The 26,687-nt window shown below is 42.6% G+C and overlaps 1 protein-coding gene across 1 annotated transcript; it reads left to right on the top strand.

Annotated features, from left to right (window-relative positions):
* The first annotated feature begins 13,256 nt into the window (after positions 1–13,256).
* On the top strand, positions 13,257–17,142 carry LOC141017470 (leucine-rich repeat-containing protein 24-like). Its single transcript, XM_073492196.1, has 4 exons — positions 13,257–13,418; positions 14,334–14,612; positions 14,973–15,141; positions 15,896–17,142. Exons 1-4 carry the CDS (start codon positions 13,257–13,259, stop codon positions 17,140–17,142), a joined length of 1,857 nt encoding a protein of 618 aa, XP_073348297.1.
* Positions 17,143–26,687: the final 9,545 nt, after the last annotated feature.

Genomic DNA, 26,687 nt, shown 5'->3' on the forward strand with positions numbered 1-26,687 from the left:
GAAATTGTGCCCCGACCGAAAAATCCGTTGAACAAAGCATCTCGTTCTTACCAAACGCTGGACGAGGCGAGCAACTGTTGCCTGAAGTGAAGTGAGAATGAAACCTCCGCTGAAATTCATCCTCTCCCTCCACATCCGGTAATGAGCTGAAGCCGCCTGCTATGACTGAGCAATATAGTTCTGTGGGATATTGAAGGACTGGGCTCGGCTTGAATTCACTCGCCCCCGGGCTGCACGGACACGGCACTTTTCTCAACTCGGTCCTTCACGCGCTTTTTCCACGCTTACCAGAGCAGGAAACACGAGGTGTCCCTCTGTCTGTCCCTCTGTCTGTCCCTCTCTGCCTGTCTCTGCCCGTCAGTGTCACAGCGTGGACGATCAAGTCTCACACCAGTAACCTTTCATAATAAAAGCCGAGGCCGCTGTCCGTGGTGCTGAAATCACTCAGCCTCACTGCTAGTCTTGTTTCAGAATAAAGTGTCGCTGGGTCACTCAGCGGCGGAGATCACACTCAAAGTTTTAATGTCGCGGTCGCTCCCAGCTACAGGCAGCGACGAGGACACATCATTTATGTTTTGAAAAGTGAATGAACGAGGATGAAGACAGCCCTCTGTTCTCTCTCTCTCCCCTGCACAGTGAGAGAGAGAGAGAGAGAGAGAGAGAGAGAGAGAGGAAGAGAGAGAGAAAGGGGGAGGGAGTCAGTTCAAGCAGGGATAATTAAAGGAGTGGGTCACTGTTGGAAGATAACATCCGCGCTGCGAGGAGAGACGAGGAAAAAAAAGAAAAAGCGAATCAGAGGCGCATGTAACAATATCAGAGGAGGAGATCTGAGTGTGAGTCGACCACCATCAGCGCTGACGTCCGGCGCTGGCAGATGCGAGCAGTTTTCCTCCGGCTCTCAGCATCCAATTACAATGGACGAGCTGAGCCCGTGCGGACTCTGAAGCGCTGCCCAGTGAGGAGCGGAGGGAGCGAAACAATGCTGTGGCTCATCCATCTGCAGTGATCAGAAGTGGGATTTTTTAAATTTTTGTTTTGTGTCTTTCAAGTCGCAAGTGAGAGGAGACTGCTGCCAGGATCAAGTCCACGCACGCAGGGAAACGGTAGGTTGCAGTTGTGTGTGTGTTGTGTGCGCCCGGGATAGTGAGACAGATCCTCAAATGTTGTTTGTCGGGGACCCCACTTGTGTATGATTCGGGATCGCGCACCCACAACTGATATGATTTAATCCCACATGAAAGGAAGATCTGCTTTTGTTTGTGTGTGTTGAAGTGTGGGGCTGGCCGCGGGGTACTTTGGGAGATTATAGTATGAGAGTGGAACAAAAGATCTGAACGTGTTTTTGCGACGAGGATTAAATCGTGTAGAGAGAAGTTGAAGTGAAATGAAACGTCGTTGTCTGACACTCGGATAACCCTGAAGGCGTCCAGACCTCAGCCTGAGAAGCACTGCCCTCATTATGTCGTGGTGATATGGGTTAATAGTGAGCAGTCAACATACATGTGGCAGTAACATCTTGTCTGCTCTTACTGATGTGAACAGAGTATAAGAAGCACCTCTCAATATAATGAAACACAGACCCCACATTAAAGACAACTGCTGTAGACTGTCCCCAGTAGCACATCCGCTTGTTATTATTTATTCATTATTCTGATAATAGTCTAGTGTGTGTGTGTGTGTGTGTGTGTGTGTGTGTGTGTGTGTGTGAATACAGTAATATGATATAAAGCAGATACACTCAGTTGCCCTTTTATTATAGTTATATGATTATTGAGGTCATAGTTAAAGATGGTGCTGCACTGGACTGCATTTTATTGAAAGGTGTTTCCATTTTTTTGTCCTTCCCATTTTCATAGAGGGGCCAGAGTGTCAGAAACAGCACCAACTACAATCTCAATGCTAAAACACAGAACTGCATGAACAGATACAGTCTGTACAGATACAGTCTATAACTGAACCTTAAAGGCATCATAAAAGTAGATTATATGGCAGAACTGTTGTATTGGATTACATTCATCCGTACAGGTGGACCCAGTAAAGCAGACACTGAGTGTATATATGCATGTAATAGTATTATAACCATCCCTAATGTTGGTTTCATTACAGGGCTGTTGTTTCAGTCTGCATTCATTCTGGCAGGTGGTGGTGACACACTGGTAACTCAGTCTGTATCGACTTCACATCCTATATTATTAACAAACCAGTCATGCTGTTGTGTTGGTGTTAAATGGTCTAGCTGTTTCTCTTATCAAGACACAATTCAAAAGGTGATTTATTTTGAAAATTAACTGTGTCACATCAGCGGTAATTGTTTGTCCCACCACGCTGCAGCACTACAACTAGGGAATAAAATTAGCACCTGCCAAACAGGGGAAATGTTGGCTGTGGTGAGTGAGAATTTCAGGTCACCTGTCACCATGACAGATAGGTTTTTCCTATATTAATAAATGTCAGTATTAGATAGAAATTCTTAAAAACAGTCAGGGATTAAGGTTAAGACAAAAGAATGAGTTAAAGGTAGCAGTGTTTAGTGATCTGCCACAGTGGCAGGTGGAAGGTAAAACTAGAGAGATACCTTCACATCTGCTGATATATATGGAAGCCCACTGGGGACTTTATTAAAATGATGATGGAAACTTGAAAATGAAACTGTAATTCTATAATAGCATGACAATATCAGCCGATAATATCGACCAAGAATCGGTCGGGCTCAAAAAAGCTGTCTGTATATATTTGTTAAAAAATTACAATTCAGTGCAACAACACTGTCGTAAATACAATCCCAGGCCTCTAACAATTTGTCAGATATAATGATGGTGCAAAGAAAACTCATTAGGTCAGAACAATGTGTGTTATATCTCGGAAACTTGTATCTTGAAGTAAACGTGTATGTAAGGCTGTGATCACTTTCACTGCAGAGCTGCTGTTTGTTCCATATAGCAACCTGGCAGCAATATCACAGTGACATTATGGGAGATGCCAGGAAGAATCACTGCAGTTAGACCGTCATGTTTTCTCCCTCTGACTTCTAAGCATCACAGTTTCTTCCTTAATGTCAGCGTCTTGTTAATTGCTATTCTGCACATGCAGCAGCACTGAGCCCCTAGATAGGACCTTGTTTGTTCAACTCCGAAGGTGGGGTGGGGTATCTGTCTTGTGTGGATGGATCCGTACGGACAAGTTGACTTCTTATGCCTGCAGAAGTCTTGAATTTTTCATTGGTTACTGTCTGCCAGACAATGATGAGCGAAATCTCTCTTGGCTGTAATTGGATAGCACCCCCAATTTAGGCCTGACCTGACAACGAAATGGGCGGGACGGCACAGATCAGCTGAAATAAGAAATGCATGAGAAAAAGGAAGAAACTGATTACTTTTTGCAATTTCTTCATTTCTCATCTGTATGCCAGAACTCACAGATAACCACAATATGGGGAACATGCCAGAGTGTAATTTGACATACGTCTGACATCCATCACTTGCCGTCAGCAGATCCCGTCACTTCCATGGCAACAATGAAACATAATTTATGAGGATTCAATGACTCCTGCAGACACTACTGCACACACAACTGAAATGCAATCTAGCGGGATGATAAGCAATCGTTATCGAAGCATTGCAAAGCATTCATTTCATTTTTGGACACACACACACACACTAACACACACGCACACGCGCGCACTTTCCCACACGCTTTTATTGCTGCTTGAGTAATACCTGCACTTTTAGCTGAACTGCCATAAAAAAGGAGTAATATTTACCCATCTGGAACATTGGGGGGAAAACACAATAATGCAACAGCTTAAAAGAAAACCGAATCAAATACAAATTCATTCGTGTGGAAACTTTTATTAAAAACTGGGCAAAATATTAAAATGGAAGGGATCGTTCTGTTTCTTAATAGAGGAGGAAGTGACTCCCCTTCATCCATCTTCCAACCTGTCGGATCTCATTCATCCATTACAATGTGAACCATAACTACTGAGCAACCATCAGATGGGATCTGTGTGTGTGTGTGTGTGTGTGTGTGTGTGTGTGTCCATTTTTGCTTCCTTCAAACAGTCCCCCATTGCCAGTCAATGACATCTAGACCATAACAGAACTGGGGTGCAACCAGATTGATGGAAACGGAGTGAACGAAATATAAAAATGAAAGCCCTCATTCTGCTTTGGCATAATCCACTGACTCATAAATCCTGCAGCCTGTCAGATGAAGCTACTGTGAATGGAATGGCTCTGATCGATTGCATCAACCAACCTTGACAATGAGAGTGGACGGTGTGCGTGTGCGCATGTTTGAAAAAGATCAGAGAAAATTGGCGTTTGAAAAGGCGGCGACAAGAAATCATCAGAAAACACGGGGGGGGGGGGGTTAAGTGTCAGAGAGGTGATGCTGACACAGAGCTTCTTCTGAAATTCGAAGAGCAGGAAACACTGACAGTTCAATTTTAAAAGGTGAAGCCGGTTATCGAACTGCTGTTGCGGTCTTACTGAAAGTCTGGATAAAACAGGTGAAAGAGACACTCAAACACAGACCTCGGTTGATCTCCCACTCACTTTGATTTCAATGTCCATCAACAGCTATCAATTTAAAGGGGTGGTGGGTAAAATTGTTAAAGCCAGCAGGAGCAAGCTTAATTTTGAAAGTACCCAACCGAAATAAAACCCACCTTTTTCCTTCAGGCTTCCCTCCAGATCCACTCTTGTGAAGCACTTCCCTGTAGCTCTCTAGCCAGCAGGGAGATGTGTTTGTGGCTAGTTCGACACATTCTCTTAGCTTTTTTAGTCTAATAAATACAAAAATAAACAACTCCATTGAATGCCACAATCAAATATACAAAGAAAAATAGCCATCATGAATGTTTCTCAGTCCTAAAATGCTACATGATGTGACAGTTAGCCTACTCTTTAGGTGCTAAAGTTGGCTGCTGAACGAGGCTGTTGCCCCCACAGCAGCTCAGGTCTTTGACTCAGGGGCTGTGTGCTTTGTGCTACTCAGTTAGCGGCTGAACGACAGTCTCCCACTGCCACTGTGTGCTTACTGCTTCTGAGTTAGCTAGCTGCTGAACTATAGGCTCAGAGGCTGTGTACTGAGCGCAGCACAACGTTGTCGTCACTTACCATATCCAACAACAGTTCCTAACGTCTCACTCATCATGTCAGAAAACACCTAACATCATCATGGTGTAGGTGTGTGCTTTGTGCTAACTGCACTGTCAGCATAGCACAACATTGTCGTCACTAACCATATCCAAGTACCTAACTTGGATACATTGCTACCTAACAACTCACATGTCAGAAAACACCAATCACTATCATAATGAAGATGGCTATTGTTAGTACTCACCGCTGTCAAGCTAGTTTGTCAGTATTGAGAAATTCTTGAGCCATGCTTGTGCCACTAGCTCGCTAGTAGCTTCAGCAATATAGCCACTGAGCCTTGTGGAGGACTCCAGACATGGACAGAGTGCGTGCAGGGTACACAGGTAGACAGGCAATTAGCCTGTCCAGCCTTTTCCTACAGGCCGGATGAGATGATTGGAGGGGCTTATTAGAGGTCTGCAGCTGCCACAGTCACTGAACCTTTTTGTTTTTGATTTGTCAGAGCATTGAATCATTAATTGCTGTCAGGATGTTAAGAGATTTTCTACAAAAGCTGCTTCTAGAATAACTTACCAACCCCAGCTTTAAAGGGATGTTTTGGGAAATACAATAGCCAACAGATTAACCAGCAATAGCCTGCAGGTTACCAGCAGACTGGATCTAGGAGAAGCAGTGAGCCTGATCCATTGAATAGGTTACAAAATCCACCTAATTCCACTCTAAGTTGTTGAGTCCTGGATAAAAACCTTTGTAACAACTTGTAATTTATTTCTTTTTCCCCCCTTTTTCCCTGATACAATTTGACTGTGTTAATTAGTCAGCTTTAGAAGTGTTCCTGGCTAAGCTAAGTTGATTATAGCTTCAGATTTAAAGGACAGATGTGCCCGGGGTATGGATGTCCTCGTCTAACTCAGCAAATAAACATATTTCCCAAAATGAGGATTATTCCTGTCCAGTTTGAGACCCCCCACTAAGAGGACGCCTGTTTTAAAGGATTTATAAATTGTAAGTAATGGCATTATTAATAGTTAAAAAATCTTTTACTAATCTTAACCATTCCATTATCTATATTCACTTATCCTTTGGAGGGTCGCGGAGGGCTAGAGTCGATCCCAGCTGACGTTGGGCGAGAGGCTACACATAGAGACAAAAAAACATGAATTCACACCAATGGGCAGTTAACCTAACCTGCATGTCTTTGGACTGTGGGAGGAAGCTGGAGCACATGGAGGTTAACCACGCAGACACAACACGTGAACATGCAAGCTCCATACAGAAAGGCTGGCGTGTTCGAATCAAGAAAGATCAGTAATAATCGATGACAACAAATTCTGGGTTGCCAGGTTGTGTTACATTCTTTTGGCTGGTCATACTTTTTTCACCACTGTACTGCATCTGAAAAACAATTTGAACCCTCCCAAAGTGATATTGTCATTAATAGTCATTAGTTAAAGGTATTAGCAATTCAAAGAAGCTACTTTTACCCCCAGACTGTACTCCACTAAAGCACTCTCAGTCCTGCTCTTTGTTTAGCTCTGTTTTAAGCTAGTACTTTCGCTAGCTGTTAGCTCCCACGCACACAGTTCTCTGCCGCTGACCATCTGCTGACAGCTAACAGCCAACTAGCTCTGCTCAAGCCGATGTCAACACAGGTTTGTTTTCCACAATGCAGCATTATCAGGGAAAAAATATGGTGTGTCTCTTGTTGTTAGTGAGTTTACTGCGTCCTTTTGGGATTTAACACATCATATTTTTCAATCTAAGCAGCCAGCCAGTGTTAGTAACTGTTGTAACAGCATGAGATATGACAGCGCTTGGTTCAGTTTGTCATTTGCTAAGCGAATACTCAGACATATCACTACTCCGTTTGTCTCAAACACATTTTCTATCGTCGCTGAGATGACGGGGCGTACTTAGTCTCGAGCATCAAGCGTAATGAGTTGTTAATGAATTGATTTTGGTTCAGATCTTCTACAGCCTGGAGGGTAAATGTCATGCAGTTCAATCGGTCAGATGGATTTTTCATGACCTAGCAACCCAAATAATTGTCCTTAATGATGGCTTATAATTGATCTGTAAGGCTCTAGTTAATGTCTTATTAACCTTTAATAAAGCCATTATGTACCATTTATAAATAATCTCTAAAGGCTGTGGGATAACAGTGGTTTCCAAACATGCAGCTTGTTAGAGATCCAACAAAAGTGTGTGAGACATGTGACTTTTGTGTGGGTTTCTTCCTCTCATTCTATTCAGGCATTTAGCAAACAGACTGGCAGCAGTTTCGCAAATTGTGTCGTCTCGTAAAAAACGATCCTCATTAGATGTGGTCCCCTATTTTTTATCTATATAAATATCTTCCTTTCCAAAAGCAGTATGATTTCTGCAGTTGTTACTTCAGTTGTTTTGAAGTCATACATTTTTTTACACAGCTTTTGTTGTGTTGCCTCTGCTTAGTCATGCAGATAAAGAATGAATTTTAGCAGAAAAGAAGCACAGACTAACAAAGACGAGGTTTCAAATCTCTTATTAGGCTTCGAGCAATGACGACGTCTTGTTACAATCGAACCTCCCTGCAAAGAAAGCGCAAGAAAGTAAATCTTGTGTGGATAATGGATATCGATTATGCAGTCATACAGTTGCCATTGTGCCTTTACTTCTCAATTATCAGATGCAAATCAAATGGGAGTGCAGGAATGCCGACACAAAAACTTGCAGAACCTCACAAAATGGTTCATTTTTCTTAATCATTCATGAATCATTGCACTAATGGTCGGAGTGCGAGCTCTTCTGTCACTGTGCATGCAGTAGAAAGTGTGAAGCCTTGTAAAGCATCATATTGCCCCAGACAAAATCAGAGTTTTCTGGGTTGCTGTGAGCCTCCGTGCAGTTTATATCAATAACCTCTGAGCTTTTGTGCTGGCCAGCTTACATTAGCAACAACAACAAGTCTCTACAACGCAGACGGAGCTGTCACAGCAGTTTGTCATGTGAAGATGTGAAGATTTATCGAGTTCGTCTAAGCAGAGGGAGACGGAGTGAGGGTTTTAGACTAAATGCTCCGCTGGGAGGGAGAGGTGGCGGAGTGCTGCTGTTGCTGCTCAGGGTAATTCTGCTTGAAGTAGCCTGACACTGAGCTACACACACACACACATGCACACACACATAGAAAAGCATCTTGTCTTGAGGCAACATGCACTCATTTACTTTGTTTCTCTTCAACACAGACATTTACAAATACAACCCCCGAGCCCCCCCTCCACATCTGCTTTCATGGTGAAAATCAATGGCTGCAGAGCCCAGCTGGACAAAAAGTAGTCGTGGAAAAATAAAGAAATCAATGCAGGCTTATTAACTGAGCAGAGCTTCCTTTACCGCTGACACCAAAATATGTGTGAGTGTGTGTGAGAGTGCCTGTACGGCTGCCAGTTTGTATCTGACTCGGTCTGTGTCTGTGAATGATGATGGCTGTTGCTGCTGCTGCTGGTTGTAGGGAGGATGTGCAAGTGCATAAGCATGTGTGTGTCTTCCCGCATGTGTGTGTGTGTCTGCCAGTCCTAGTGTGTGTCCCTGATCGCTGGTGGCTAGTGCTTGTGTACAAGTGCTACTTTGTAGGCGTGCTCTGCATGTTTATGAGAGTGTGCGTGTGTTTTCCGTGTGCATGCTTGAGACTATCGCTCAAAGTCAGTGCGTTACTCTTGGGTTAGTGCCATGGCGTTCTCCCTTTGCCTTGGCCTCAGTCTATTTGTGGACAAAAGGATGCTGTGAGACAAATGATTTAGCGCCTGTCAGTCAGAGCAGAAGGACGAGAGATGAAAAAAGAAAGAGGTCAGAGATGGGGAAGGGGGGAAAATGATGGCGGCTTTGAGACAAAGTGTGGAGCAAGTGGGTGAGGAAAATGGGAGAAAGCAGAGGAAAAAAGTTCAAGCTGGGAGAAAGAGAGAGTTGGACTAAAAGAGAATTTACGATTTAGCTCTGGGTGATCACATAGCTCAAGTCCCTGTGAGCAATTTTCCTCAGGAAATGACAGCCTCTATTTCTGTAGAGCTGTTTGCCTAACACCACCTCACAGGAGCCGTGCCTGGCCTTCAGGCACAGACCTTCCCTCATAACAAGAGTTACCATAACAACGGATGAGGCCGACCTGTGCCGGTGGCAGCGCAGGGATGTGAACTTTGCTTCTGCCTCCAGCACTCTGGCTGCCTGCTGCACCTCAGACATATCAACACATACCCTCCTTTAAAAAAAAAAAGGAAAAAATCATGCAGCACTATGCAGATATTTTTTTTTTTTTTTTTGTCTGTGTCGCGAATGTTTGGCCAGCCGGGCTGTGATTGTTCAGCAGAGGATGATTTGCAAGGAGTGTGAAAACAAAGCACTATGTCAATAATAAAAAGGGACGAGTGTAATTTCAGAAATGCCCAAATAAACAAACTCCGAGCGGCTCTGAAGTCCAGTGCAAAATGATGTTTACTGAGCCGCACTGTGTGGATGAATGTTGGGGAGGTTGAGGCTGATTCTGAATGCTGAACGGGTTTCGTGTGATGTGCAGTTTATTAGATTTCCTTTGGCATTTGTTGACTGACATCTGCCGTGGCAGGTCCTCCCAGTCGCTTCCCTTTAACACTCCAATCTATGTACACAACATTAGGCCCTAATCATCCTATTTACACATTTTCACACAGTCAATAGAGATATATTGCTGACCTCGTTTTTTAAAAACCAAACAAAGCAGCCCCCCTCCATGAAAGCGTCGACAGTGCCGAGAGCGGCTTAGCTAACAAGCATCTGATTGTGCAGATTACGCGTGTTCCACAGAGGATTACTGAGACTGAAATGAACAAATTGACCTCTTACTGCTGAAATCCCACATCAGCATCACAAAAGATGAGCGTGAGGGCAAACTGGATCTGAAATTGCAGAGAGGATATTGTAAGAGAAGTCGCAGTCAGCAGCATTATTTAAAGAAACCCGCCTATCCGAGGAGTGGTGTATTTTTGTCTTCGTCTCCTTTCTGTGTGCAGACCCTGATGACTCCATAGGTCGTCCTTGTCACTACGTCTCATCAGGCTTTGACTAACAGTGAATGCGCGGCACATTTGCCGCTCAGGCTTTTTAAAGACAAAGTAACAGTGAAATGAGCAGGGGAAAAAAATGCATAAGCTATTTTCTCTACCTGGCAGGGTGTCATTTTGCATTGATGTTGGTCTCATATTCTAACAACAAATAACAGACTGTGTGCATCCTGTTCGCGTTTATTCTTAGCCGAGGGCAAGCGAGTATCTCCCTCTCTGGTTGCCTTCTGACACTTTTTCAAGTCAAAGCTATTTAAAAGTCATCTCACTGTGAGAAGTAACAAAAGCTCAATGACAGACCAAGGCCTCATCCAAAATTCAATATTTTTTCTGCATTCTCTCACCAACAATGGAACACATAATTTCACTCCACGCCTGTTTGGCGAGCTCCAGAGAGAAAATGGCGTGCTTTTGTTAATAAGTGTCTCTCTGTTTTTGCAGAGAGCCGATGATTGAACAGCTTATGTAGGTCACATTGTATTAATCTGGTGGGCTATCCTCCTAAATGCGCTCTAAATCAAACATGTCATATTAAAATCCAGTTCATTGCTCATTTGCTCAATAATGAAGTGTGTCTGCACTCAGAATGACATCTAAGCGACTGCAATAGTGATCCTGCTTCTTTCCCCGCCTGGACATTAAATTACTGTTCTGGATTAGAGCACTGTAAATGAGACATGCTTGATATCAATCTGACAGAACAGTTCAAACACCCAGCGAGCTGAATATTTATCAGTCACAGTTTATTTCAGACGCAGGACCCTTTCATCACTTAGCTGTAATGAGATCTGTGTGCATTCCAACAATTAATAAACTAGAAGGATCTCCCCATCATTCAGAGCCACATGTAGATGCTATCAATTATCTGTCTGGGTGATTCCGCAATCTTAAGCAAACTAGAGATTTCACAAGACAGACAAGCCTAATGGGATACAGAGAGACGGCCAGGGTGCACATGAATGTTGATGTGAACAATGTGAGACTTTAGACTGGATCAATGAGACGTCTGCTTCCCTCCTGGATGAAGACTCGCTCAAGCAGCAAAGCACAGTAAATCTACCTGCTGTCACTGGAGCAGAATGACGGACCCAGTGCGACATTTCAACACGTATGCTACCTCCAGCCCTGCGGTATCTTCATGAGATCTGCTGCAGATGAACTATGTTGAACACTGCTGGGCTACATGATGCTGGACAGCGAAGTCTGATGCCTTTTTGATGTGAACAGTCGAGCAGAACAATATATCCCTTCCGGGCTGTATAGAAATAAAAAGAAGTGCATGGCTGAGTTGTTCTGTGATGGGTTTATATCAAAGGAAGATATCGCTGTGAGGTGCAGCGAGCATGCCAACGCTGATGGTTTTGATCAGATGATTAGTGCTGGCTACCACTTGAGATTTGCTTTGAGGAGGTAAATGTGGTTTTCAGAGATTATGAGGGTCAAAACAGGAGCCGCTTTCTCTTTGTGGCACATTTGCACATGCGTGTGTGTCTTCGAAAGACAAAGAGAGGGAGCCCGAAATAGAGGGAGAGTGTGAGTGTGTTTGCGCATGCATTAAAAAGACAAGAGAGAGGTCCTTGAGGCAACCTGCACATCTTTTATCACATCTTTAATTAATTGAAGCCCATAATAGAAGCTGCTGCAATCCCACTGAATAGACACGCAGTTGAATGGAAAAGAGGCAGCAATGAGGAGATACTGTCCCTCTTTTTTTTTTTTAATCAACCCTTCCTTGCCATTTCACAGTCATCTGCTTATGCAACATATGTGCAGCTAATGTCAATCTTAGCTTTGGCGATGTAACACAATGCCCAACCAAGTCGCCAGAATACATGTTGGCAGTGTATGTTTCTGCAAACCACGGACATGTTGAAAATTTACATTTCTTTATGTTGAAAATGTACATTTCTTTTCATTATTATTATTATTATGGGCCTTTTATGGCTTTATAGGACAGGACAGGCACAGAGTGACAGGACACAGGGAGAGAGAGGGGGGCCACCTGCAGCAAAGGGCCACAGGTTGGAATTGAACCCGGGCCACTGTGGTAAGGATACAGCTTCTGTACATGGGTGCACGCTCTACCAGCTTTACATCTCATCATTTCTTTTCATTTGTGACAATGCTGTGCTTATGATCTGGTTAGGTTAAGTCACAAAAACCACTAGGTTAGGGTTAGGAAAACGTCATTTTTTTTGCTTAAAATACCTGCTTTGGTCAATACAAACACAGCTGGAGATGTGCCAACTTCCAATCAAAAACATCTGATTTTGTCTCCAAAAACACAGCTGGAAATTGTCCCTAGGTCTTCTTAAAGTCCCCTGTGATGTCTCGCATCAGCCCAGTTGCCAGAGTAAATGTGAGCCAAGTCTGTTTCTGCAAAACCACAGATAAGTTAAAACTGGTTCACTTGATGTTTCTTTGTGCTGTAACGTTCTGTTTGTTTGCTTCTTTATGCTCTGTTCAGGTCAAGGCATAAAACAGAGTTTTGACACAACAAAAACAGATGGAAATGTCTTGACAACTCCTTAAAAAAACACCCTGTTTTGTCAGCATTTAAAACGGATGGAAATGTCCTTAAGAATATCCAGTGGTGTGACTCGAACTTCAGGCTACCATTTGGCAGCCTTGTTGGCTTGTATTAATGTGACCACCTTCCCCTTCACCTTATGCTGTGACAGGTGGCTAATAAGCACATAATGTGAAGGTGATGTGCAATGTTTGGTACACATGTCAACCTTGGACGTTACTGTGGTTTGCAGAAATGGTCACTGGCTTAACAGCATTCTCGCTTAATTCCACCACCGTCCCCTCCAGCTCCTGATCTGAGAGTCAGGTCATAATGTTAACATGATGTGACACATTATGTAGAAATGTCAATATGGTGCGTAGCCTATGACACGTATAAATGTGAACGTATCACCATTCACTGCCAACATTTTATCCAAGCAACTGGGCTGCACTGCTGTGAAGGAAAAAGGTTCGGTGCTGTAATCGATCTGAGTGATTGATGCTTACTTTCCTCTCTTCCTCCACCTTCTCTCTCCAGGTTTTGTCTCTGAAAGTCGACTGCGAAACCACCATGGTCCGCTTGTGGTTTTCCAAACTCGTCCTAGTCCTCCTGGCCTTCATCCCTCAACTGTCTCTGGGATGCCCGTCCGGCTGTCGCTGCTACAGCCTCACGGTGGAGTGCGGATCTCTTGGGCTCAAAGAAATCCCACAGGGTGTCCTCTCCGTGACTGAGGTCAGTTGGCCGATCAACATTAAGTTAGGGCACTAGCTTCGAGAGCATTGCTGCTGACCCCCCCTCCTGCTTCACTGGTTTTGTATCAATTGACTCCCTCTCTGATCCATTCTTATTACCCTGAAATGATTGTGGTTAATCAATTCGCCGTGACCCCCTTTGATGTAAGCCTTAGGGAGGGGCTGCGCTGCTGGCTGTGTAATTATTCATTCTTGCTCAGAAAGTGACTCTTGCACACCCTCTGATCATCTGCTGAGAAGATGTTTAACATTACACCGTCTTTTCCTCTCGGGTGCGGGCCCCCCAACATTACCGCAGCTCATGAATATTAATGGAAAGCATGTCCTGGATAAATTGTTCCATTAACCTCAATCAGCAGGTCTATCTCGTCGATCATACTTTACCTCACGGTCTGTGTTTGCTTCTTCGAAAACATCACCAATGAATGCACATTACCAATCAAGCAAAGCATGCATTATGGATCAAACACACACTCGCATGTTGCTCCAATCACTCAGACTGTTTTTCTCTCCAAGATGTTTGCTGACAAGGTCTGTGATTTCTGCAGCATTTGGCAAAAGAACTACTGAACCAATAAAAAGGGAAAATGCTGCACTAACCACAGTGTCAGTCTTTATTATCATGATCCTCAACTAGCTCATTCCACATTGTTTGCTTGCCTACATTAACATATATCCAGAGCTCTGCACAGCCCGCTGAGTGCAGATAGCGCTTAAGGTGGCCCCGTTGTTAATGTAATCTCTCTAGAATACATTTTGAGCACAGCTCAGCAACAGGCCACGCTCACTTTCTCGTACAAAAAAAAAACACCAATTCAAACATTGCATCTCCTCCTCTGCATCTCTAATGCAATCATTGTGACGGCTCTACTAATTTCATTCGTCTCGCCTTCAGACCATCTTCCTCCAGGACAACGCCATAGTGCAGATCCGTCTTCAGGACCTGACTCGACTGGGCAGCCTCCATTACCTCTACCTTCAGAATAATAGCATCTCAGCGCTGGAGCCTGGGGCGTTTCTGAGCCAGAGCCAGCTGCTGGAGCTGGCCCTTAATGGCAACCTCATCCACCTAGTCACCCCGGACATGTTTCGGGGTCTGGAGCACCTCAGGATCCTGTACCTCGCCGGGAACCAGATCACCCGAGTGCAAGATCACACCTTCAGGGGATTGCAGGTTGGCGAGCTGACAAAAAGGAATGAATGGACAAAATGATGGATGGATGAACAGCTATGTTTAATGCTCATTTTATTTTAAGTGTTCCACTGTAATCCTTTTTGGTTAAGTGAAAAAAGCATTTGCCAGCAAAGCTAAAGCTATTCCAAAACAAGATTGCCTTTTTGGGGATTATATAGAATGACGCCTACAACTGTAAATCCAATTCATGACAACATGTCTGACTAATCCCTACCATACAGTAATACAGTACAGAACTGAGTCAGGTGGACATGAGTCATACATTTGATGTTTCTTTTCTTCTTGCTTTAACTTTCACATTTTCCTTCCTCTGCTTTATGTCTTTTTTGTTGTCTACAGCGTCTGCAAGAACTCCACCTGCAGGAAAACAGCATCGAGCTGCTGGCAGAGCAAGCTCTGTCTGGCTTGTCATCCCTGGCTCTGTTGGACCTCAGTAAAAATCACCTCCGCACCCTTGGAGCCTCGTCGCTCAAACCGCTAGTCAGCCTGCAGGTGCTCCGTGTCACAGGTATGCAGAGCGAAGGCATTATGTCTTGCTGTAATGTGATAATCCTTTAAGATTCAATTGACGTCAAAGTGCCCTGAAAAATGCTTCCATACCAGGATTCTGAAGAACTGACACTGCCCAAGAATGCACCGCAACAGCCACAACCAACAGACTCATGTCATTGAAAATGAAGTGCCCTTAAACATATTTTACACATCAAAGGGTTTCACCCAACCATGAAATTTAATGAGAAAGAAACCCCTTGAAGACACAAATAAAAAATAGAATAAATAAATAACTCAAAGGAACAGGCTCTGAAAAAGCAACTTCCTATTCAGGACAATAAGAGCTTAAACAAAGTTTAAATCATAAGCAAAAAAGAAAAGCTTCCCAAACTATGTCACCTCAAGGGCCATTTAGCAGCTGGAGCTTTATGTTTTCTTCAATAACAGTTATTTGGAGTTTGCACAGTTTTCATGGAATTATAGATGTTCAAAGTTCCATTTTTTCTGAGCATCTCAGTGACTTCTCAGCCATCGTGCTTGTATTTGGTACTTGACCTTGAAAATAGCAGTTAACATAAACAATACCACTTTCAATCTTATCAGATATCTTTATCAGTAGATGGTGTTTGCTCAGTTGTCATGGAATTGCTCAAATTTACATGTTTTCTGAGCACAATAGTGACTTAAAAGTCAGGGTTCAAACTTCATCATTCAATATCATACATTTGGTTTACCCCTTTCCCTTGTCTGCTTCCATTTCTTACCTCCAGAGAACCCATGGCGCTGTGACTGTGCTCTGGGCTGGCTGAGAACCTGGATCAGAGAAGATGGACAGCGTCTGTTGAGCTCTGCCGAACAGCGTCGCCTGATGTGCTCTGAACCGCCTCGCCTTTCCCACCTCAGCCTGGTGGAGGTGGCTCCCAACAGCCTGGTGTGCATCCCTCCCGTCGTGCAGCTCGAGCCTAGCCACCTGACTGTGCGACTAGGGGAGAGCCTCCGCGTCTCCTGCCAGGCCTCAGGATACCCTCAGCCTCAGGTTACCTGGAAAAAAGCCTCCCATGGCAAGCCCCAGTTATCGCCTCGAGGCCTGGTTCAAGAGTTGGGACCCAACGGAGAGCTCTTCAGGCCTGGGGCTGGAGGAGTGGTGACAGCCCTGCCCAGCAGTGGAGGGATCAAGGTCGGAGGTGGTGGAGGAGTCCAGGGGCTTGTGCGTGGAGCTGAGGAGGGTGGGGAGAGGGACAGCTTTGATCCGGACATGGGCAGCGGCATGCTGTTCCTCAGCAATGTGACTGTAGCACATGCTGGGCGTTACGAGTGCGAAGCCTGGAACCCCGGTGGTGTCGCAAAGGTTACCTTTCATCTAGCCGTCAACATGTCCTCTTCTTCCTATTCGTCCCATTTCTGGCCTCGTTTAAACACGCACTCCTTTGTTTCCTCTTCATCTAACACCTTCTATCAGCCAGAGGTTCTGGATGTTAGCCAGGAGCCACTCTACGAACAGGACAGCATGGACTTCAACGCTTTGGGTCCTGCTACCCAGACCGCCATCGCTGTTGGCATCTCCCTACTGGCACTCACTGCCATTCTCCTCTTGATTATGATCTACACTCGTCACCAGCAGTACCGCAAAGAAGAAGGTGGCTCCTACTGTACCAGCAAGGAGGAGAGCATCCTCTACGTCAACGACTACTCCGATGGACCCACCACCTTTGCGCAGCTGGAGGAGTACCGCGACGACCACGGCCACGAGATGTACGTACTCAACAGGACCAAGCCTGTCATGGGCTCCACTTCATCCAGGTGTCCCATGATGAGCGGGTTTGTCCAGCAGAAAGGTATGAAGGAGGCTCTCCTGGACCACGAAATGGTGCAGACTCTGACCAGATCAGGGGGAATTGGGCTGCGCAGGAACCCAGCAGACGGCGGAGAGGGACCCCTGACAACAGACCCAGAGGAGCTCTTCCTCAGTCAGAGCCTCCTCTTTGGATCACAGGTTGCCTACGAGATCCACTGCTAAGAGGTTTTACTTGTTCTCTAACGTGAAACAATATGATGATGGACTTAATAAAAGACGTTAAAGGGAATCACCTCGTTGCAATGATTTGAAGCATCAGATTATTATGTGGTCTTAAAAGGAGGAGAGAGTGTGAGTTAGTGGTTGCCAGGGGAAACCTGGATGACAATCAACCTCTCAGAGATCCTCGTGTGATTGATTGTATGACATTGAGATGGGTCAGAGGGATGAACAGTGATAATTGAAGGGAAAATAACAACTGAACCGTACCTTTCTGTCTCAAAATCACCCCTTTAAGGATAATTATAAGTTGCTAACATTATCAGAAATGGTTTGTATGACTAATTTAAATCCTCACAGAAGAGGCTGAGACTGTGCAGCACGTAAAGGAAACTAACAATACAGATTAAAACAGTGATTCATATTTTGTACTTAATCTTTTTTTTTTATGTTTCAGGTTTTGTTTTGTGTGTTTTGTCAGTGTTTTGTGTAAATATAACAAAGCTAATTTTCACTGTGAAGTACAGTTGTTGTGTGGACCTTGTTGCAGTTCCCAATAGAATTAGACCTACACCAATCCTCTTACTGAAATGGCATTGGCTTTACCCATATGTGTGAGTGGGCGTAGGTGGGTGGATTTGTTTAAAGGTTTAGAGGTTCATTTTGAATGCAGATGCAAGCCTTTTTTTATTTCTACCACAGCATTGTATCCCTTGATGTTAACATGTCCTGTTTTTTCTACCTATTATTTTTAATGTCTGAATTTGAATCTTTGGCAGAATTAATTCCATTAACAACAGTCTGTAAGAACCATTCAACTGTGAATATTGTACATTTTGTCCTCGGTTTCTACATAATAAAATGTATTTTAAAAGTTTCATAGTTTCTTTTCTTGTGAGGTCAGGCAATTCAGCTAATTCAATATTCTATAACTGTACTGTAAGAGCGTATTGTGCTCTTACTCCTTCTTACAGGAGGGAGTACGTGAGTGTGAAAGATGTGGTTTTTACAGAGACTGAGGCTTTCAATCAGTGTAGAGGTCAGTCTGTGGGAGGTCCATGGGTTCACAAGCTCTGTATTTTTTCCCTTTGCTGCTAAGCACCGAAGCATCAGGTGTGCTTTCACAGCTACTTGTGGACTAAGAAAGAAGAGTGCTATTGGAAAAGTGTTTAGAAATCTGTGCTTCATACCAAACCCAAGAGGGCATATCAATTCCCATTCAAAAACATGTCAGTATTCTTGAAATGACTGTTGCTGTTTCAGTTTGTATGGTTGTATCGAAATGAGTGTATTAAATGTCATGGTCATTTTACGATAGCTGAATAAGAAACACAACTGAAAGGTATGTTAAGGGTTAATAAGTTATTTCAAAAGAGTTTTTGTTGTATTTATAGAAAAAACTCTTAACATCTTGACAGCAATAACTGAATCAAATGCCCTGACAAAGAAATACAGTAAAAATCAAAGAAGCCAAGTGTTGCCACCTGTTTTCCAATGAAAGCAGTCAGCACTAGCTCCTAAAGTTGCTAAAAGTTGCCAATGTCATTAGGTCATTTACATCTCTATGATGCAATCATGTACTCATTTGCTTAAAGCTAAGTGGTGGTGTCGGTGGCAGTGAGGGATCACCTTAAGCCACTTAAAAAGCATAGGCATCATCGGCCAAATATTTACAAACGCACCACAGGGCCAACGTATATTTGAACTAAAATGACCTACAAAGGAAGGGAGAAGATCAAACCATCTAGTTAAATATTTACAAGATGAGTTGAACGATACATATTTACGAGCTTTAGAAAACCCTGACTCAGAGAGAAAGAGTGAGAGAAAAACTATTAACATATTTACAAGCTCCATAACAGAGAAACATTTTGGAGTGAGAGGCTCTCACTGAGAGTACCACATAACCACACAATGTCACTACAGCTGAACTCCCACTCCTGCAGCGAGCAGCATCCTCCTGCCTGCACCATAACAATACACCTACTGACAGCAGGAGGAGAGGCAGAGACCCCAGCGCTGTTGGCAGAGGACCTGTGTACTGCGCTCTCTCCCACTGCTGCTTACTCTGAGCAGCATGCATGGGAATGAATATTATAACAGTATAATATCTTTTATTTCTCAGCTTTTTACTGACGGTCAGAATAAACCACCATATTTGTTCCAACTCGCTTTTTAGAAATTTCATTCATATGAAGTGATTTGACCAGCTGTTTGTCTGTCCACCTTCGTACCTACCTATGTTGCCCATGCACTCATTGCGCATGACTGGTGTCTCACAAGTCTAGGTGGATAAATTGCTAAGGCTATTAGCTGGCTAGTCACACAAGAATGGCTGAGATGGGCAGTCAAAAATTCACAATACTAACATGTTAGCTTGACAGCAGTGAGTGCTAACAATATCTGTGTCCGTTGTTTAACTCATTATGATAATCTTCAGTGTTTTTTTTTTACATATGAGTGAGACATGAGGTTGTCAGATGCAGTTAGCAATGACAACAATGCGCTTCGCTAGCAGTACACAGCGCCAGAGCTGTCAATCCCTGTCACTATAGGGAACAACAACCTCCTCTAACAACCGAGCTAGCAACCTACATGCGGAAATTGGCAAGCTATTATATAACTCTACTGGTCGCTAACGGTTCAAATGCAAACAAGCTGGCAGCTCTTACCTCTTATTTTGCAGGGGTTTAGCCATTTTAATGCTAAGGGTCGCCTCCTTATGTGCGAAAACAGTTCACCCCATTGATTTATATGGAAGAACTAGATACCAGTGGCAGACCAATGAGAATCGCTCGCCTAGCGCATACGGCAAAACAGTTTTCTGGCTTCCTCGTTTACATCCTGGTTATGCGGCCCACTCAACACACGTAGTACAGTTCCCTCCCTGGCTGGCCCCGCCCGCGAGTTCCCACTCGGCCCACGGACTTAACATTGTTCATGACGTCACTGATTTTCACAGATTTTTAAATCGCTTTTCTTAGCTTGAGGGAAGTTTTACAGATATAAAACCTCCATGGATCAAAAATTCATAATAGAAGGAGTCATAATCTACCCTTTTTTGCAGTTCTTGGTGTCCTGTCAACAGTTTTACAGATTTAAGTCACTGACAATACACTAAAAACAAAGAGGTGTGGGGGTTTCGGACATGGTAGATGTAAATCGAGCTGTGTGCGACACAATAGAGCTTGAATGGAGACATAACTTTGCCTGCATCATTCAGGGCTGAGAGTATTGAGAGTAACCTGGAACAATAGCAGGAAATCTATGTCAGAACTTTGTATTTTCATATTATAGCCTACACTTATTGAACCTGTAAACCATCAACCATATTCAACCCTTGGACATTTTGTAGCCTATACCTGAAGAGGCTGCAGGGGGAGGAAGAGATGTTGTCCTGCATATCTCTCTTTCCGATCTTCAGTTTTGTCAGTCCTGACCTCTGCTGGGTCAGGACACAAAGGTGTAGCAAGCTTCTGCCGGAAAGTTCTGTTTGCAAACATGCTCTGAGCTGTTAGCATGCAGCTGAGATCCGGGCGGAGGTCAAGCTAGCAGAGGTGTGTTCTGGTTGGGTCCAGAGGTAAAGAGAGCTGCATCCTTTCTTTTCTTATCAACTTTCATTTCACTTAAATCTCATTAAATGGTTATCAAAGTCTGTTAAGAGGTTGAGGTTTACAGATTTGAAAATGTGGCACCCTCAGCTTCTCAATGATACCAAATAACAAATACATAAATAAACAAGATATCATTTACTCAGAAATACATGATAAACATAATCATCTCATTAGCAGTAGATACAGCCATGTATTGATGCATTGATATCTTTAAAGGGCACAGTGAAATGAAACAGGAATTAAAATCGAAACACTGTTTACCCAACGATCGCTCCTGCTTCTCTTCTTGGAGAATGAGAAGGGCTGTAGTGAGAGTTAACAGACAGCCATGAAGGTTAGCTTTGACACAGGCCAAGGCACCCTGGGGTCTGAGATGCAGGTGTCTTTTGTTGAGAAGTTTGCCCTTCCTTGTGAACCCTGGGCCATGTCTGAGGACGTGTTATTGGTGACAGTTTATCAGATAAGTAGCTGCTCCATCCTGCAACAAACCGTCTTTCTGCCAGTAGGTCACTGAGTCCTCTGATGTCCTCGAGGACGTGTCCTGAAGAGACCGGGCTAGCTGAGAGGTTCAGCAGTCGAAATCCCAAATTAGCACATACTGATAACCTAGTGCCATTTTGACATTTGTACAATACGTGCCACATCACGCTCACATTACATGTTTATGACCTGATTTTCATAATGGGAGGTGAGAGTTGTTGATTTATGTATCTTATATTAAAAAAATGTAAGGGCATCTCAAGGCTGGCCAGCGAGAGCTACAGGGCTGTCAATGTAATCAGATAGTGTGCGTTCATGTGTTTTGGATGGACATTTTAGCTTTAAAACCACAAAACACAAATTGTTGTTTATACATTTCTGTTTGAACCAACAAGACACAATCTGTAAATTACTCCCAGACTTTACGCCAAGCTAAATTACCCTTGGCTCCATATGACAGTAGTCATCAATATCATCTAAAGAGAGAGAATCAGCATATTTTCCAAAAAATATTGCTTTAAATATATATAATAGGTATTATTAATAGTGGCAAAACACAATACAGTGTAATTAAACTTGTCCACAAAGATGGAAAATGATCTTGATCCATTTCATCAAATATTACACACACACACACACACACACACAGCCCACAACAACACTGACTTATATATGTTCCTTGTAGCCAGAGGCCTCCTGTAACACCTACCAGAGTTTAGCTTGATGGACAGAGAAATTACTGAGTGACATTTCTATAAAAACTTGGCAGGGGATGTCAGATGACAGAGTATGTACTGATTCAACAGCGGCAGCCTCACAGCAGACAGCTGAGCTAATACCAGGAACAAAATTAGAACATTTCCCAAACACTGAAAGAAAACAGACCTGACCTGGAGCCCATCACAACCGCTTCTTATCACGGCTGAAGATGCATTATGCCGCCTAATCTCACACAATGAAATGTGAAATACTCTTTTTCCGGTTGTCCCATGTAGCAAATGGATTTCCTTTGTGTCTGCTGTGATGCCATTCCCAGGCTGTGTCATTACATGTCCGACAAAAGCCTCGCTTAAAATGGTTGTCATGGGCACAGTGGCAACAGCTCAAAATGTCCAGTTTTTTGGTGAGACTGGCAGCTTGATTGTCACTTTTGAGGCGTGCCTGTTATTTTGTACAACCCCTCAATCACGGATTACATACTGAGTGTACTAAACTGTTGTTTCATTCACCTCCTCTAATCATTCCATATTATTTTCAAAGATCCCTACCAGTGTACCTGCAGGCATGTGCTGCTGATTAGAGACCTCCATAATTGATTGAGCGGATGGAAAATTATGCAGAAATAATACTAATGATAGCAGTAATGTGAAAATCAAGGCGTTAAAGTAATAATAAGTAAAGACACAGGACTTGTGCAAGTGTGTTTTACCAAAATACACTCGCACTTTCTAATGCCACATAGGTTGTATAAGGGATATGAACAGAAAATGCATTATTCAAACATTTTGAATGCAGCAAGAGGTCAACGTCCACAGATGTAATATTTAAGATTCTGGAAAGCACATTTAAAAGCTGTATTTAAATATCTGAGTTGTTTTATATGCTTGTGGGGGAGATTTCGGTTCGGGGTATTAAAAGCATTCAAGGACTGTCAAGGACAGCTGTCGGCTATAAAATTCCAATGATTTTTCATTAGAAAAGAGTAAGCAAGAAAATGTAACAATCAAAATGCACATTCACTCAACAGAGAATGGATGCATGCCGTTCTTTATTGCTGAGATGTTTCGGCAATGAGTTTTCGTTTTCTCTTTTCATGGTGAAGGTTGTCCGCGCTCCCATCAATCAACATGTGAAGTGAGGGTGCGAGCAGAGAAGAGTGAGACCTCATGGTTTTCATACTGATGCTGTTCTTTTTTTTAATTCATCCACCTCCTTTCAACTATTCTGTTCTCATCTCTCTTCGAACTCGCTTCAACACAAGGGAATGAATTTTCTTATGAGGTCAAATATGAGCTGTATGGAGAGTGAATTATTGATTTATTCCTGCATGGCCTCTACAATGACTTTTCCCAAAAGAAGGGTTTGTACAAATTTCTACCTGATGTATGCTTGCCACATGATTAGATGTTTTCCTTGTCTTGGATGAATGCAGATTTGTTGGTATGTTGAATGGTTTTGGATGTTGACATATATATATTTTTTAAATATATATATATTAGAGCAGGCATCTAAAGGACTGAGTGCACCTGCAGAGAAGGTGAAGCAAAAGTAGACTGAAAGTAGAGACTGCAATCAGCCCCCGTGTGGGCTGATTCAACTCCCATGTTATTATTATATTTCTCATGATTGATTGATTGCACTTCCCACTAGAAGGTATGGTTTTGTTTAAAGATAGAATTTTATGTATGGTAATTGTTATTCAGGGCATGAATGAACATCATGTGATTTCACTGCCAGGATGAAAGACGAGCGAAAGCCCAGAAAATCAATTCAGGTCAAAAGTATATATTTTTTGAACCAACAATAAGTCTGTCAAACAGACAACAGACAAAAATCTGAGAAAAGCCTCTCCTTTTCCCCCTCACAGACAGCCTACAGTGCTGTCAGAGTCCTGTGGAAAAACGTCAATGGATCACGCTGAACTTGAGTGTCTTGCTTGATATCTGCAGAGCAATTTCATCTCTTTCCGTTGTGCTTTCCCCTCTAATGGATCTGAGTTCTGCACAACACGATCACCACTGTAATTGGTCACCTGTGGAAAAGAGTGCATCTATTGATGGGTCTTTGTAGTGCAATGGACACACAGTAATAACAGTGCTAGCTCAATGTTTCATGGCTACTTATTGTCCATTCATATATTGGAATTTAATTTCATTCAGAGCAGAGAAGTTTAAACAGCTGAATGCATAAATGGCTGAAAGCTAAACAGGTAGAAAAAAAATGTTAAAATGAACAATAGCTCAAATTCTTTGCTAAAAGTAACTGATAAACATTTTAAATATCTTATACCTGCGTCTTCAACAAAAAGTCCTCAGAGTCACTGTAGGTAAGTATTATTTGATAATAATTTGAAAGTTTTTATTTTTTCAAAAAATGTAATGTGTCTGAAAAACACATTAACATGAATCCAACATATTAGCAATTAGCAATTTAAAAAACAAAATAAATAATTTAATTTAACAAAGCACTGATGATAGTCTGCCCATGATTTATCATGCAATCATGTTAGCAAGCTAACCAAACTACACTACGGTAAATCACTAACTAGTCAGCTAACTATGAATTATTTAAACATATTGGCCAGTTATCTGTATTTACAATCCCAAATGTATGTGTAATGATATTCTGAGAGTAACGTGCCTAACATTATTCATGCTACAACTGCTGCTGACTTGTTTATACCTGGCACCATAGCTCCTGATCTACTGTATGTGGATAAATGGATAATGGTTAGCTAAATGAATGTATAAAGTTAGGTTAAAGTGATGGATAAACAGTGAACTAAATGATAACAGTGGGTAAAAGTGATGGATAAATAGTGAAATTAGCTAAATGTATAAGACATTTGGTTGAAATGGCTGGCTAACGCTACCGCAACCACCACAGATACTTATAGTCTTCAGCAAAGTTGAGCGTTAACTAGTTAATAGCTAGCTGAACTAGCTTAGCACTGAGCTCTGAAGCTAACTTATCAGTAAGTCAATGCAAATAAATTATTAACATTATTTGCCTTCTTCTCTATCACTAAACCAGCTGATTTTTACTTTGCTGGACTCGAGTCTGTTTTATTAACATGAATTAAAACTATCCTATGAATATAATTACTATGTAATACATTTATTGAATATGATTTTGAATATTTAAGTTGTAACACATGACCTCCTGTCATAGAGACTGAAAAGTTAGTATAGCTAACCAAATGATACTGTGAATGTGTTCTGGCTAATTAAAACGCCTATTAACAGACATTTTCAACAACCAGGCAGACAACCTATTGAGTTACGATATCATAAAGATATAAAAAACACAGATACCAAAAACAATGTTCAGTCACCATGACTATTATAACAGAACTGGTCTAATCAGTGACACTATGTAAATGTGTCTCCATGTTTGTCTGACTGCTGTATGAGAAAGTCTCATTTGTCTCCAGCTCTGACAGGCTGTCACACTGTGTGTTCGTTCAGATGTGGCTGCAGGCTGATCACAAGTATCAGATGTCAATATACACAACATGACATATTCACAGTTCTGTTGTAGACAGGATGTAAAGGGACAAATAATCAACTCTAATTACAAATGAACACATTTGGAACATGATGGGTGGTGTTAATAAAAACCTTACCTGACAGACGTATGACAGATTTCGCTGTAATACAATACATGTAAAGTATTGCATGTGTTGGTGAAGTGTAAAACTGACTACAAATAAATTATTTCCAAGCCCACTTCATTGTTTTTCAGTGGACAGTGAATAAAGTGTAGGTGAAAACTGGAGTTGTCTTTGTGACGCTGATGGAAAGGATATTCCAGCATCAGCGTGTGTCCTTCATCCCTCACCGTCACGGTGGCTGCTTCCTTCCCATCATCCCTCAGCAGGCGAGTGTCACATAGTGAAATGTGAATGGCTGTGTGGGATTGCAGACCTTGGCAGCATTTTTGATAGCTGCTAAGTGTCGAGCCACTGAACACTGAACAGTGATGTTACCTTCCTCTGCTCCACTCAGTCTGATGCTGAACACCGACGCAAATGGGCTGTAGACAAGAACATAATCCATATGTTAGGAGAGGTTAACAAGGGAAGGTAATTGCCTTGTCATGATATGGTGGCCAGTCATACACCACATATATCTCTATTGTTAAGTAGAAAATCCTAAAATTGTTAGCTTTCTTTGAAGACTTTTTGACCTTGTTTCTAAGGATTATACACATTTTACAATTTGTCCAATTCTAATGGGATTTGAAAAGGTTTTTGTATAAACAGGAAGAGAATCGTCTCATTTTACAGAGCACCATATAATCCTCCCGGCCCAGTTGCCAGAATTAAACGCCAGCATTGTATGTTTCTGCTAACCAAGGATACATTACATTTTGTACGTTTCATACACATCATATGAACATTTCTACAATATACGTCACATCACGTTGAGATTTCATGTATATGAGCTGACTTACACGTCAGGAAAATGAGGAAAAGGTGGTGGTGTGGCAGCTTGGTGAGATGGCTGCCAAGCAAGAGACCGCTGTTTGAGACAGCATGAGAAACCATTGGATATTCTTAGTGACACATAGGGATGACCGTCACATTTGAATATAATAATTCTAGAACCAGTACCCAACTGTATCTTTTCTTCAGTACTCTTTATGCAATAAAAGAAAAGTCATCTTGGCACTCCACCGTGAAAAGTAGTTTTAACATAGGGACTACAACTTGCATTCCATTGTACAATTTTA

The sequence above is a fragment of the Pagrus major genome, chromosome 21 (genome assembly GCF_040436345.1).
Source record: "Pagrus major chromosome 21, Pma_NU_1.0".
NCBI classification, from domain to species: Eukaryota; Metazoa; Chordata; class Actinopteri; order Spariformes; family Sparidae; genus Pagrus; species Pagrus major.

Bases quoted from the DNA above. Each gene is read 5' to 3' on its own strand.
- LOC141017470 (XM_073492196.1), top strand. From the start codon at position 13,257: ATGGTCCGCTTGTGGTTTTCCAAACTCGTCCTAGTCCTCCTGGCCTTC. The intron at 13,419-14,333 runs GTCAGTTGGCCG...TCTCGCCTTCAG, and splicing joins GTGTCCTCTCCGTGACTGAG to ACCATCTTCCTCCAGGACAA. The intron at 14,613-14,972 runs GTTGGCGAGCTG...TGTTGTCTACAG, and splicing joins ACACCTTCAGGGGATTGCAG to CGTCTGCAAGAACTCCACCT.